Source organism: Arctopsyche grandis, chromosome 4, assembly GCF_051622035.1.
Source record: "Arctopsyche grandis isolate Sample6627 chromosome 4, ASM5162203v2, whole genome shotgun sequence".
In the NCBI taxonomy this organism is placed as follows: Eukaryota; Metazoa; Arthropoda; class Insecta; order Trichoptera; family Hydropsychidae; genus Arctopsyche; species Arctopsyche grandis.
The window spans coordinates 8,568,270-8,582,758 of NC_135358.1; the positions used below are offsets into that span (position 1 = coordinate 8,568,270).

At 31.3% G+C, this 14,489-nt stretch overlaps 2 protein-coding genes across 2 annotated transcripts; both read right to left on the minus strand.

Annotated features, from left to right (window-relative positions):
* Positions 1-471: 471 nt before the first annotated feature.
* On the minus strand, positions 472-3,990 carry Non1 (nucleolar GTP-binding protein 1). The gene is made up of 14 exons (XM_077428785.1): positions 3,658-3,990; positions 3,117-3,391; positions 2,901-3,036; positions 2,720-2,821; positions 2,553-2,645; positions 2,332-2,481; positions 2,090-2,250; positions 1,878-2,013; positions 1,630-1,804; positions 1,451-1,560; positions 1,252-1,370; positions 1,035-1,168; positions 764-954; positions 472-684 (listed from the first exon to the last, which is right to left on the minus strand). Exons 1-14 carry the CDS (start codon positions 3,703-3,705, stop codon positions 529-531), a joined length of 1,986 nt encoding a protein of 661 aa, XP_077284911.1. The 5' UTR covers positions 3,706-3,990; the 3' UTR covers positions 472-528.
* Positions 3,991-6,329: 2,339 nt separating this feature from the next.
* LOC143910736 (putative gustatory receptor 28b) lies at positions 6,330-14,116 on the minus strand. Its single transcript, XM_077429334.1, has 5 exons — positions 14,093-14,116; positions 10,757-11,143; positions 6,671-6,739; positions 6,507-6,596; positions 6,330-6,440 (listed from the first exon to the last, which is right to left on the minus strand). Exons 1-5 carry the CDS (start codon positions 14,114-14,116, stop codon positions 6,330-6,332), a joined length of 681 nt encoding a protein of 226 aa, XP_077285460.1.
* Positions 14,117-14,489: the final 373 nt, after the last annotated feature.

Here is a 14,489-nt window from a genome sequence, read left to right on the forward strand (position 1 = left end):
TTTATCAGTGAAATAAAATTTTGTGATAGCAAGGAGTGTCAAATTTCAATATTTAAAAATGAATTTTTTATAGTGTCAAATATTAATACTGTAATATTTAAAGCGTGTAACTTGCATTTACATATGTATCGATGAGTTATTTTCTATTCCCTGTATTGTGCATTTGTTCTTAAATGTCAGCATTTCTTATTTGTTGTAAAATTAAGGTTTCCGAATGTTGGCAATTTAATTGGTGTCGTTGTTGATCTCTAATGATTTACAAGAAAATGGCGAACAATCAATGTGTATGCTGTGAATCGATACATTTGGCCGAAACATTTGTGTGAGATTTATGAAGTAATTTTTTTTTTAAAACAAATTTCTAGATAGTATTTTTTAAATTATTAAAATTATTTTTATTTACAAAACTTGTTTTATTTCAATGTAAAATAAAAATGTGTTTGGTTTGAGAAATAAAAAAACCATTATGGGTGGTGACTTAAATAAAAATATAATTTTATTGTGAATATAAAGTCGATAAAAGTACAATTAACGCCTGTCGGTTTTTCCCATACCCCTCTTTCCAGAGAACAAATGCTTGGGCATTTTATTACCAATGAAACGATCTGCCTCACCTTTGAGACCCCTGCTCTTTACTTTCTTACTTATAGCCTTTTGGCTGATTTTGTGCAACCTTGACTTCATCTGCAATAAATAAAAAAAGTATTTTTTAAATATTCATCAACCTATACAGGCAAGAAAACATTATTAACATAATACATACAGCAACATCCTTGACTCCCTGTTCATCTCTCGGCACAGTGCTAGCACTTCGTCCACGACTCAATGAACGGCCAGATACTGATTTAGACGCCTCTGATAAAGCACGAGCTTTCTTGGCAGCAGGTCCTCTTGACATGGAACGTGAACGAGCACGAGAGAAATGTGTATTCTGTGTCTCAGACATATCAACACCTATAAAAGAATGTGTTATTTAACATTCAAGATGAAAATATTATATATTACACATAAAAAAATTATCATTTCTAAATTACCGAGTTCTTCCATTTCATCGACCAATTTTGATACAGTGCGGTCTTTAGCTTTGCAGACTGTATTACGTGGCATCACCGGTTTAGTTGATTGTTTAACTATTCTCGATTCATCCTTCATGATCGCACGTTTATTTCTAAAACATTTTAATTTAAGAATCAATATAAATTGCCATTATTAGTCAATCTGGGTGAATTTGTATATTTTTAATTAAATAACCTGATTTGCAATGCCAATTCTTTGATTTCCATGAGAGTTTGATCCAATTCAATTTTGGGAACAACATACATTCCAGCTTCTTCTCTGAGTTCTTCATCCTTTTCGAGTTCTGCCAGTTTCTAAAAGGAGCAGTTTTTAGCCGTTAATTGAAAGATAGTTTTAAAAATCTACCGATTTGTTATGACTGTTTAATTCTAACCTCAAATATTTCAGGATCAATATAATCTGCAACATTGTGTCCTTCCCAAAATTCTGGTATAATATCGTATCGCTCATCTGCTGGGATCTCATAATAGCTCTTTTTCAAATCTATATAAAAGAGTCGTTATTTATTTGGTTTTTATATTACAAATGAGAATTTTATTAGCAAAAAAGTACCTAAAACGTAGTCGATGCCTTCTTCTAGTTCAATTTCTCTCTCCAAGCGACGTTTTTTGGAAGCGGCAGACTTTTCTTTCTTTTCGGCAACCATTGGAGGAATGAATGCTGGACGTGGTTTATCATCTCTTGGTGCTGGAATAGCTACATGAAGGCGGTTCAAAATACCGTCAACCTATTGAAAATGATTAAATCAGACAATGATAATCAATAATAAATCCACATCACAAGCTAGGCTGGAAATGAACCTTTTTGGTCCTCATTTTTGCATCGACACGGAAACTGAGAAGTCTTTCGCATGCTTCATTTTTTACTTCCTGTACACCTTCACCGGAAATAGTAGACATTTCCAACATTGGAATTTCAATATCTTGCTTTTCACCACTGAAAATAATAAATCAATTCATTATTGACTCTTTCAACTTATATATATTTTTAAAATTTAAATTGACACGCTTACTTTTCACTGGTCACATTACCAGCAATCCGTTTTTGGAACTCCATCATGATTTCTTTTTTATTTTGTGGCAAATCTTGTACTCGTGTCACATCAACTTTATTCAACACTACCAGTAAAGGTTTGTTGCTGAACAGAGGTCTTATGCTGTCGAATAAAGCCACCTAAAATGAGTAAAATGATTGAATAACCAACAAAATATTAATAAAGATTTAATGATACTTAGAATGACTTTATTTATTTACCTGTTCCTCCAAGCTATGACCACATTGTTCACTCACATCCATGACATATAAAGCACAAGCTCTCAAATGAGCCAAGGCTGTCACAGCCTGCATTTCAATAACATTACGATCTTCCAATGGATGATCCAATATACCAGGAGTATCCAACACCTGAAATTTTCCCGAATTACAAACAAATCAAAATAATCGAGAAAATAAGAAAAAAAAGAATAGTATTTTACCTGCCAACGAAGATATTTATAATCTGTATGACCGACGTATAAACTTTTAGTAGTGAAAGCATACGGTTGAACTTCAACATCAGCCCTTGTAATCTAAAAAATATATATAAATTTTTAATATTGACACATACTGATGAATTTTGCAGTAATATTAGAAGAAAATTTACCTTGTTGATGAAACTTGATTTTCCGACATTAGGGAAGCCGCAAATGATTATGGTTCTTGTATATGGATCTATAGACGGCAGCCGAGACAAATGTTGACGCACCTATTAGATTGAAAATTTTAATAAAAATAAAGTGTACTTTTAAAACGATTTAGGTACATTATAAAACGTTTAGATTTACTTGTTCTAAATATGTGAGATTCGCAGCTTGCCTCTTCATTATAGTAGCCATTCGGCCTAAGGCAGCCCGTTTCAACTGTTTACATCTGTATAAACTGTCTCCGTATTTAAGTAGTCGCACATATTCTTTAGAGACACTGAAAGAAAATAGTTTAAAGTAATTAAAAATAATAAAAAAAATAAGGAAATATCACAAGATTCCGGAATAATAACATACTTGTCAATAAGATGTCTGGCAGTGTTTAGCTGTCCCAAACCCAGCTTGTAGTGATCCTTATCGTAGAGGACATTCATGAGATCTGCATAGAAAGGATGAACGTCATCTAGTTTGGGAAACTCTTGAATAATACGCGACAACCGATCGTGAAAGTTCTGCTGAGTGTATTTCACTTTACGCATATAAAATCCACGGATACGAGATATCTTGTAATGTTTGTGCACAACAGTGGGAGTCTTGCGCTGGGTCTTCGATAGCATAACATCTATGAATTCCTAAAACAATCGTAATAAGACAGTGTTGAGAAAATAATTAAGTAAATGTATATCGTTTTGCACCATGCTTCTGCAAAGACGCATGGGAGTTTGTTTTTCGTTTTGGTATAGTTCATATATGTGCTACGAAAAATAAGTGAATACAATCAGTAGCATGAATACAAATTGAATTTACATCCCTTGAATGAACAGTTAGAATCGATTAGAAGTAATTGCAGGTTTGAGAGATAACCTAAAATTATGAATAAGACTGTTTTTAGTGTAACCTTGGCGCTGGGAACAACGGCTATCCTCTTGAAATTGTAGAGACTCATGATGAGGCTGTTGGCAGTTCAAGGGGTTGAAAATGTTGAGCCCGAAGGCGAGGGAGCAGCCGATTAGACGGCTTCGACCCTCACGCTCCGCCACGTGCTGCAGCGGAACGTCAAAAGAGTCATGCTTGCGATCCAAACGCTCTATTACACCACCATACATCTAAATTAACTCAAATATGTACTTTTTTGATAAATGATCCGACCGCTGCTTAGGATCCACAAAAACTATGTCATAATGCGTCGCATATGATACAAATGGCTAAATACCCATATAATTATGTAACTATACGTATATAATTTGGGTTTCAATATATGTAGATAGGGGAAACATTACAGTCGTTCATCATCCAATACTAGTTCGCCACTTAAATTCAAATTATACAATAGCGATAATAGACGATAAATCAATATATTATTATTGGGTCTACCTCACGGGCCCGAAAGTGAAACGCCCGAAAACGCAAATATCAGAAGGCAAAGATCGAAAATCGAAAGGTCAAAAAAAAAAGGGTGCATATGTATATATAATATATATGAGTGGCATGCGTTGAAATTATCTGTCTTTTTGTCATACAGCCTTGTTTAATGTGCGCACGCAGAATACGGGAGGAAAAGCCTGTTCCTGTTGTATCCTGCTCGCGCAAATTAAGTGAGTATGTACCGTTTCCCATGCACCCTTTTTTTATCTTTCGACTTAAGATCTTTCGATTTTCGATCTTTGCCTTCCGATATTTGCGTTTTCGGGCGTTTCACTTTCGGGCCCGTGAGGGAGACCAATTATTATTGTAGAGACAGGGACGTCATTTTAGTTTTTTCAGGGGCGCCAAAAGTTGACTAGTTTTTGTTTGTATTTTATTTTATCAAATGACATGCATGCTCCTGGCTAGACTAGATCTGAGACATCCATGCGAAGAGAGACATCATTGAAGGCCCAAAAGTTTCGAAGTAATGTCACAGGTTTCATGTTTTTCCACTTCGAAATCTAAGTGAACAGCGATTGTCGTACAGCTAACGAGTATAGTGTTTCCCTATTCAACAATGTTCTTATTTTTCAACTTTGAAATCCAAATTATCAACGAATTTAGTAATACTTAAGTACAACAACTATAGCGTATTTTAAGACCAAGCAATTGACAATTTTTATTTTATAAACAATTCAAGGGTTGAAAATATGAGACGAATGCTTTGTAAGTTCTTTGTTCCCTGGCCATACATTTGGAAATACCTCAATTTGTATTTTAATTAATTTGCTTTCTACGTCTGATTTATTAAATCATGGAAGATGAAAAATTTAAATATTTTATGGGGGATGAACGAATGAGACGACTGGCATGTTAATGCACGTGTTTATTATATGACAGCTGAAGACAGAGTGAGTAGTGGCTCTCCGAACCCAGCCGGGTTGGTCCCCACTCGCAGGAAGGCAACCAAACTCGACCATGTCGTATAAGCGAGCCGCCACATCACTCCCCCCCCAGCATCAGCGATACCAAAATTACAAAGAAACAAATTTTACAATAGAAAAAAAATTATTGTTACACAAAGAAAGAGAAAAAAATTATTGAGTGGGGAGAAAAAAAATTGTTGACGTGGGTCATCCGCTGTGTAGGTGTACGGAAGGTCTCTGGATACGGCAGTGTGTTGCTGGCTCGTCCGGCTGGTTGATCTTCCAAGTCCGCGTAGTGTAGTGGTGGCTGGTCAAGAGCTGTATGTCGACGCTTGCTGCTGTGGGTCGACTGGCGTTGTTTGGGTTGTACCTCCTTTTATAGTGTTTCTGGAATCACCTGATCGATGGTGGTGGTTTGTTGATGCGTAAGAAAGGAATTTGCTTTTGTCGAGGCGTAGAATTTTCTGGAATGATTGATGGAAGTGGTTGTTGATGCGTAAGCGCATGTGGTTGTTGATGCGTAAACGAGGAATGCACTTTTGTCGAGGCGTAGAATTTTCTGGAATGATTGGCGCCGTTCCGCTCGATGTAGTTTAATGGTGGCGGCGTGTTTCGACCGTTTTGGTTCCACTCGACTGGTAGGGGCGTTCCGCTTGAGTTTAATATAATGGTTGCAGGTGTGCGACGTCTGGTTTTCGGGAATGTATTCTGCGTCGCAGTAACTGCTTTGATGAATGTGAGTTCCGCAAGGAATGTGGTTTGTTGTTGCGGAATATTCTCGAATGTTTCGATGACGATGACTATGACGAGATTCCTACAATACCTATCCAGCACGACCCGAATCCTGCAAATATCCTGCAAATACGGACAGTATTCTTTAGTACATTCTATATGGACGCGCATGAATGCGTAAATGCGCATGCGCGAATGGAGTATGAATACGTCCATATAATGTACCAAAGAATACTATCCCCACTTGCAGGACACCTGCAGGATACGGGTCGTGCTGGATAGGTATGAACAGACCTTAAATAGTTAAAATTAAAATGAAATAGATTTAATTAACACAGTAATTTTTATTTTGTGCTCCTTTACTAACTACTTGTGATTACAATTATTGATAATTTATCTTATATATAAATGATAATTTATCTTATCAATATTCAATTGTATATATTGTTAATATACACTAAATGAAGTACACAATTAATAGATATGAAAGTATTAAGCAGTTCAATTATTTTATTGTACTATTTCCAGATCCTGTGCTTGCGTACTTGTTGGTATCTGGAGTTGATAACGTAAATTGTATAAGAATTATGAGATATGTTGTTGCAGCTCCAACCATCTAAAATTAAATTTTAAACAGAAGACATTTTATTTACAATAAATTCACTAAATTAATTCTGCTTACCGTAAAATATAGTGTATTATCTATTGGAAAAAAACCACAAGCAGAAAATTTCGGATTCCTATGCAGCAAATAAGTTGAAAAATGATGCAACTGAGACAAATATTTGTAATTAAATAAATGTTTTCAAATTTCATTTATAGAGTTAGGTTTTGTTAAGTTTATACCTTTCTAATGATATTTTCGTCTTCTTCTTGTATCATCATTTTATTTATTAATATTGTTGTTTTCTTGGCCTGAGAAATATAATTGAGAAAAAAGTTTAAAAAGTCATTAAAATACTGAAATTTTTACTAAAATAATGGAGTTTTAAATACAAAATGAAATACCTCTGCGATACACTTATTACATTGGTATATTGTAATAACAATATTGTTAATATGAACTAAAGTGTGATTTATAGAGAAAAAAAGAAATTCGTATAGTTTATTAGACCCGATGCCATTAAGTATCCAACCCACAGTAATCATAATGTAAAATATGTTAAGCACAATAGACAAAAATGATATAGCCATAATAACAAGTATGCTTAGGGAAAAATGATCATTAATTGCTTCAGCGACATGACATAATTCACTATAAATTTTCATCATAACATGCAATTGTAACTCTTTTACAGTGTTATAAAACGTAGGATTTTTAGACTGCTTTCGAACGAATTTGGCTTTTGATAATTGAGTATTCAGCAATTGAATGCAAGTAGACACTTCATGAATGCTCACTATGTAAGAAATAATAGCACTCACAGTTATATAGTTCGTCAAAAACATGGTAGCAGATACACGAAAAGTTACTTTCTTACTCCATTGATTTAAAACAAACAAAGTGATTATCATATAAAATGAGTGATATAATTGATTAATTATAGCTATGATGATAATACGAATTTTCACATCTTTGTAATTCCTTTGAACGGCTATTAATTTAAATAACTTATCCATTTTGGTAAAAATAGTCAAAATAATTCCAATTTTATTCTTCTGTATAAACACGTTCATATAAATGAAGATGATACAAACTAAACCAAGAGTGAGACGTAACTTGTCTGCTATTTTAAAGATACTTGCTGAATAAAGGTTCCCTATCATCATTTCTGATCTTAAAATGACCAATATGAAGCATATAATGAATGATATGAATCCAATCATCAGGTGAATTAGAAATATAATGTGGTAGGTCACTTTATAAACATCTCCTTCTTTGTATATGTGAAATGGGTTAAGCCCGATAACTTTTCCCACAAAAAATAATGGCTTTGTGGCTTCGTACATGTTTTCAGAATGTAACAGATTTTTAAAGAAACCCATGACTAAAATTTTTATTTGAAAGAGCTACTTTACAAACAAATATTGAAATGGGTAACACGTTATAATGGTAAAATCGATATTGACTCAAATTATATAAATGTACATTTACTAATTAAAAATGACAGAAGACACGAAAATGTATGTACAATACACTTAAATATACAAACATGACGCTCTAATGAAGTGTTTTCATTAAATACAATATAAAATATAAACTGATTTTATGTTTTCTAAAGATATCTGCTTTTAAGTCGATATTCGATACCTAGATTTTTTTTTAAATCAGCTTAGATTTCGATATATCAGGAGACTCAGTTTCTAAATATTCCATAGAAAAAAAATATTTTTATTTGGTGTAATAATTATTAAAAATACAAGTAATTGATATTGTTGAGTGTGTTCATTAATATACATATATATATTATTAGATATTTACCTCTAATTCACAATCATTGCAAATTTTTACAGCATACGCAATATTAATTGCGTTATTGATTCCTTGCTGGAGTGAAAAACATAGAAATGAGGTAAGTGTAATGGTGTTTCTGCCCCCCAATATAAACACTATGGTTATCAGCACATAAAATAGATTGAATACAGTTGTCACAAATGATATTCCCATAATAACTAAAATGCATTGAGCATTATATATATTCAAAATATCAGCAGCCTGGCACAATACATCATATATTTTTACAATAACAAGAAGTCTACTTTCATTCGTTTGCGCATTTAATCGAAATAAAATCGGCGGAACTCTTAATTCTTTTATATTGAACGGTTTGATATACTCAAAATTATTTTTCAACATCAAGGCAATTTGCCTATTTACTAATTCCAGACTCATAGTCAAGAAATTTATGTAACAACCATAAAAAATGATAATTGCAGTAACAAAGTAAGTGGGTGAATACACAGCTACGTTCAAATAAAATGAGGGTATATGGTTCCATGACTGGACCAGGAACAAAGTAAAAAATGTATATAAGAAGGACATAGTTTGAAAAAATATAAAACGTATAATAAAACGCACTTTAGTATTACTGTAATTTCTTGTAACTCCTATCAATTCAAACAATTTATCAATTTCTAAGTATTTGTTTAATATTTTAATATAAAAATTCCGTTTTGTAAAACAATCAATGACTGAAAATATAATAGCAATCAATCCGAGGGTCATTCTGAATTTATCTGACATTTCAAAGATTTTCGACGAGTATATGTATCCTGTGACAGTTTCATTTTCTTTTATTACAAACCAAAAACATATACTATAGAAGCCGTAAATAACAAGCATAAAAAGTAATGTTGGAAAGTGAAGTTTAGTTTTAAATTGGTGTTTCTCTTTGACTATATAAAATGGGACAAGACCATTAAATTTCCCCATAGTCATTAATATATCAAATGGCTCCCTGATGTCTTGGCAGTATGAAAATTTTCGAAAAAATTTCATTCTGTCGAAATGTGTACAACGTTAAAAGAGTCAATATATACTCAATTTTATCAGACAGATATTTACATTATTGAAATAACTGACTATTAAACAAAATTAGTCATTATGACAAAGAGCACTATTATTATTTTAGGTTTGTGACTAATTAGTTAATGACTGTACAATTTAAAGGGAAATAATGAGCAAATTAAAACATTTTGATCAATATAAATTTAATTGGACCATTTGAAATGAATTTTTTAAATATTATATTTAAAACAAACAAAAATTATTATCAAGACTGGTAATTGGATTATTAGTCACATCACGATCGCCCAAAAAACAATTTGTGGCATGAAAATCGCGAATACGGAATATTTGGCACTCGAGTTCTTGTTATGTAGTATAAGAGTTATCGTTAGCATGATGGAATTTTCGGCTGCCAGATGTTCCGTTATACATAGAGATTTTAGATACTTTTGGGCGAGCGCTTTGTGACCAATAATCACCGAACCTCAAGACTAGTGTTGTGGCCGATGAAATATCATCGCAGGGCATATTAAGCTATTAATTAAAAGAAATGTGTCAGTCCTGTGTTCGATCCGCACGCGGTCGGATTTATTTCAAATACCTTCTAAATATATTTAATTTAATATTTATATTTTATTCTTTAATATGAAAAAAATGGTTAAAATTACCTACATATAAACAATATAAAACACCAATAGGAAAAATAATTAATTGATTAATTAAATACACTTTCAATAGGTGGCGGTAAATGCTCTGAGCCTATTGCCCTAGAGGAAAAATTAGCAAAAACTAGCAAACAGTATATATAGAAGATTTTTCGGCAAAGGTCCAGCGCCGGGTCAGTTTCTGTTCAGTGTGTGAGTGTGTGTGAAAGGGGAACCGGAATTGAAAAAGGAATCCGCATCCGGATCTGAGAAAAGAATTGAAATCGATATCGAAAGCGTCGTCATAGAAAATTTAATTTTTTCGATAACGTCACGGATTCTACGAACCAAAACTTACATACGTACATACAAAGTCTCTTTTGAAATTATATATTAGATAAGCTACTTAAGAATGTTTTTGGATCTATAATCTTGATGCGTTTACATAATATTAATTTATTATTTATTAAACATAATATTAGTTTATATTATATTATATTTTTTAAATATATATTATTCATTACAAAATACTATATAGTATTCTTTACAAAATACAATATATTTTTGAAATATATAAATATTATACATAATATAAAGATTACCGAAAAATCTTCTTAATAAGTAAAACGAATTTGGAGACACCCAAAAGAACCTCATCAGTTGGTTGAAATAGATAAACACAATCTGTGAAAGATTAGGAGTTCAAAGAAAGCATATGCCTTTAGTAAAGGAAGATAAATTCTGTTGGAAGAACATTATTGAGACGCTAAGACCCCAACCGATCTTGAAAAAGGCGTAAATAAGATGAAAGAAAATCAAATACAATAATAATACACTTACCTCAATTTCGCAGTCATTACACATTGTTACGGTACACATTATATTAACAATACTAGTAAAGGTTTGATGCAGAGAAAACATCAAAAACGATACGTCTTCAATGGTTGGACTATTTTTTAAAAGCCAAACAAGCTCATTCAATATATAAAATATATTGAAAACAATAGATACAAATGATATGCCCATAACGACTAGAATACATTTAGTATAGTATTTATTTATAATATCGGCAGATTGACATAGGCAGTCATAAATTTTGATGAAAATATAAATTCTATATTCGATTACGTCGGGAGGATTTCTTGTAAAAATAACATTAATTTTGGAATTTTTTAAATTGATAAAGGTATTCTTGATTTCACCAGATTTTATGATAGCCAAGCGCAGCTGTTTATTTAACAGTTTTAATGTGACAGTTAAAGCTTTTACATAACAGCAATATATTATAATAATAGTGGTAATAAAGAATGCAGGTGTATAAATAGCTAAGCTTGTAGTTAGTGCTATTTTCGAAGGCCAAAGGGATATCAAATACGAATTTGTCAGTAAACTAACAATATTCATCAATTGGCACGAAACTGTTAAAAGGATACAGATAAATTTTACTTCGTTATAATTTCTAATTACACCAATTAACTTGAATAAATGATCGATCTGATTTAGCTTGTTCAATATGTCGCTATAAAAGTTTTTCTTCATCATACAATCTATATACAAAAGCAACGTTGTAATAATACCGACGAACACTCGAAACTTATCTGTCATGTTATATATCATAAAAATATAATTGGATTCTGTAACGGGGTTGTATTGTATCAATGAATGAATGCTGCAAGAAGTGTAAATACCAATGCATATAATTGACATAAGGAAAATGGGAATATTTAGTTTTGTGACATATTCATGTTTTGACTTTATAATTTTGAATGGAATAATTGTGTAAAAATTTCCCACTAGCAATAATGGTGCAAATGCATTTTTTATATCTTTTGCTGTGTGCATTCTTTTAAAGAATACCATATCTAATTTAAAGATACTGATAAAATGTAGAATAAAGGCTAGTGATGTCTTTATGATAATATTGGAAATATTAAATTTCAATTAATACTTTAATTTTGAATTAAAATGAGTACTCAGTTTGAACAAGCACTTAATTATAATCAAAATTAATTAAAAATGTCATTATGAGTGTCTGCCCAAAGCATGGTTTAACGGTATTAGCAAATATTTGTCTTATTTTATAATTAAAATGCAATTGAAATAGTTTTCACAATAGGTTAGTTATTTCTTTTTATATGCATTTTCGATATTGAAAATCAAATACAAAATTCATTCTATATGTATACACAGATTACCTAAACACAATCTGCTTTAGGTCATCGACTTTAGAGAGTCTTTAATTACTATTATGTATTAGATGTATTGTGAGCATTTATAAGGATTGTAAATAGGTTTTTGAGCTCTTTTTCCTATTATGCTGTAGATTAACATTAGAATAATATAATATTATGATTACTGACCAAATTAAATTAAATTGTAAAATACAAAATGATCAGTAGATCAGTAGCTATTAAAATATATATAAGATGTATTGTGAACATGCTTTCGTAATAATAAAAAGCATTTAAAAATCAAAATCAAAAATTCATTCTATAAAATATTATAGAACTACGTAATACTGGTTTGTATAATGGTTTGCCCTAGATAAAAAAAATAATAATGTTTTATAATTAGGCACTTACGTATGTGTGCAATTTAATAAACTATAAAAAAATCAAACATCGTTACAAATAAATGTTGAGTGCCCTATAATAACTGATTATAGTAAGTGTGCACATATATTATGTATGTATTTATATATTTACCTCTAATTCACACGCATTGCAAATTTTTACACCATATGCGAGGTTAATCGCGTTATTGAAGCTTTGTTGAAGTGAGAAAAAGAGAAATGAGTATAGAACGATGCCGTTCCTGCCTCCCAATATAAATACGGTGGTTATCAGCACGTAATATAGATTGAAAACAGTTGTTAAAAATGATATTCCCATAATGACGAGAATGCATCGAGCGTAATATTTATTCAAAACATCAACAGCCTGGCACAGTAAATCATAAATTTTTACAATAGCAAAAAGTCTGCTTTCATTCGTTTGCGCATTTAATCGAGACAAATTCGGCGATACTCTCGATACTCGCAATTTTCTTATTGTAAACATTTTGGTACATTCAAAATTGTTTTTCAACAGTAGGGATATTTGTTTATTTAGCAATTCCAGGCTCAAAGTTAGGCAATTTATGTAACACCCATAGATAATGAGAACTGTGGTCATAACGTAACTAGGTGTATACACAACTGTGTTCAAGTAGAATGATCTCCATAAAGAATTTTGATTCCATAACTTAACCACGTACAAACTAATCCATGAAAACACCACGTTTGAAATTTGATGGAATATATAACGCATAATAAAACGCACTTTAACATTAATGTAATTTCTATGAACTCCCATTAATTCAAATAATTTATCAACTTGTGTGTATTTGTCATATATGTTGCTATAAAAATTCTTTTTAATAAAACAATCTAAGATTAAGAATATCATAGAAAACAATCCGAGGATCATTCTGAATTTATCTGACATATCAAATATTACCGACGAGTATATGTATCCTGTGACAGTCACATTTTCTTTTATTATGTACCAACAGGACATATAATACACCGATTGTATACAAAACATAAAAATCAATGATATAATATGAAGCTTAATTTTAAGTTGAAGTTTCTCTTGAACTGTATAATATGGAACGAGGGTACATAATTTCCCAATAATCATTAATATATGCAATGTTTCTCCGATGTCTTGGTTGTACCAAATTTTCCTCAAAAATTTCATTTGTGTTAAATGATATCCACCCAAGAAGAATAAATACTGAATACTGAATTTTACTCAAGTTATTGAATTTTATAATTGTATATAATTATACACACGCTGATTAGAAAATCAATATGTTAGCATTTGCGTTATTGAAATGAAAATTATTAAAAGGTCATATCTATGTACATATACTTATTTTATGACTTACTATTAGGTAAATTAATTATTATTATCTATCATCACAGAGAGTACCATCATTACTTTAGGTTTGTAGCTAATTACTGGAAATAGAATGTACAGGCAAAATAATAGCATTTTAATCAATACAAATTCAATTTCTTAGTTTGGTAACGAATTATTTATACAATATTACACATGGAGAATTTGAATTTGCGCATTTTTGAGATTAAAAGTCAAATACAACATTCGCACTTAGAAATAAAACTATACCTACCTCTAATTTACAATCGTTGCACATCTTTACTGCAGATATTACATTAATGATACTGATAAAAGTTTGCTCTAGAGAAAAAATTACAAACGACACTTTTGCACTGTTTGAATTGAGATATAAAAGCCAAACAAGACCAGCTAACATATAGAATATATTGAAAACGATAGATAAAAATGATATAGCCATCACAACAAGGATAAATTTGGTGTAGTAGTTATTTATAATATCAGCAGATTGACATATGCAGTCATAAATTTTGATGAAAGTGTAAAATTTATTTTCTATTATGTCAGAAGGATTAAAAAATTTTGAATTTTTTATATTGAAACCTTTGATTTTACCAGATTTTTCAATTTCTAAGTGTATTTTCTTATTTAATAGTACCAATGTGAACGTC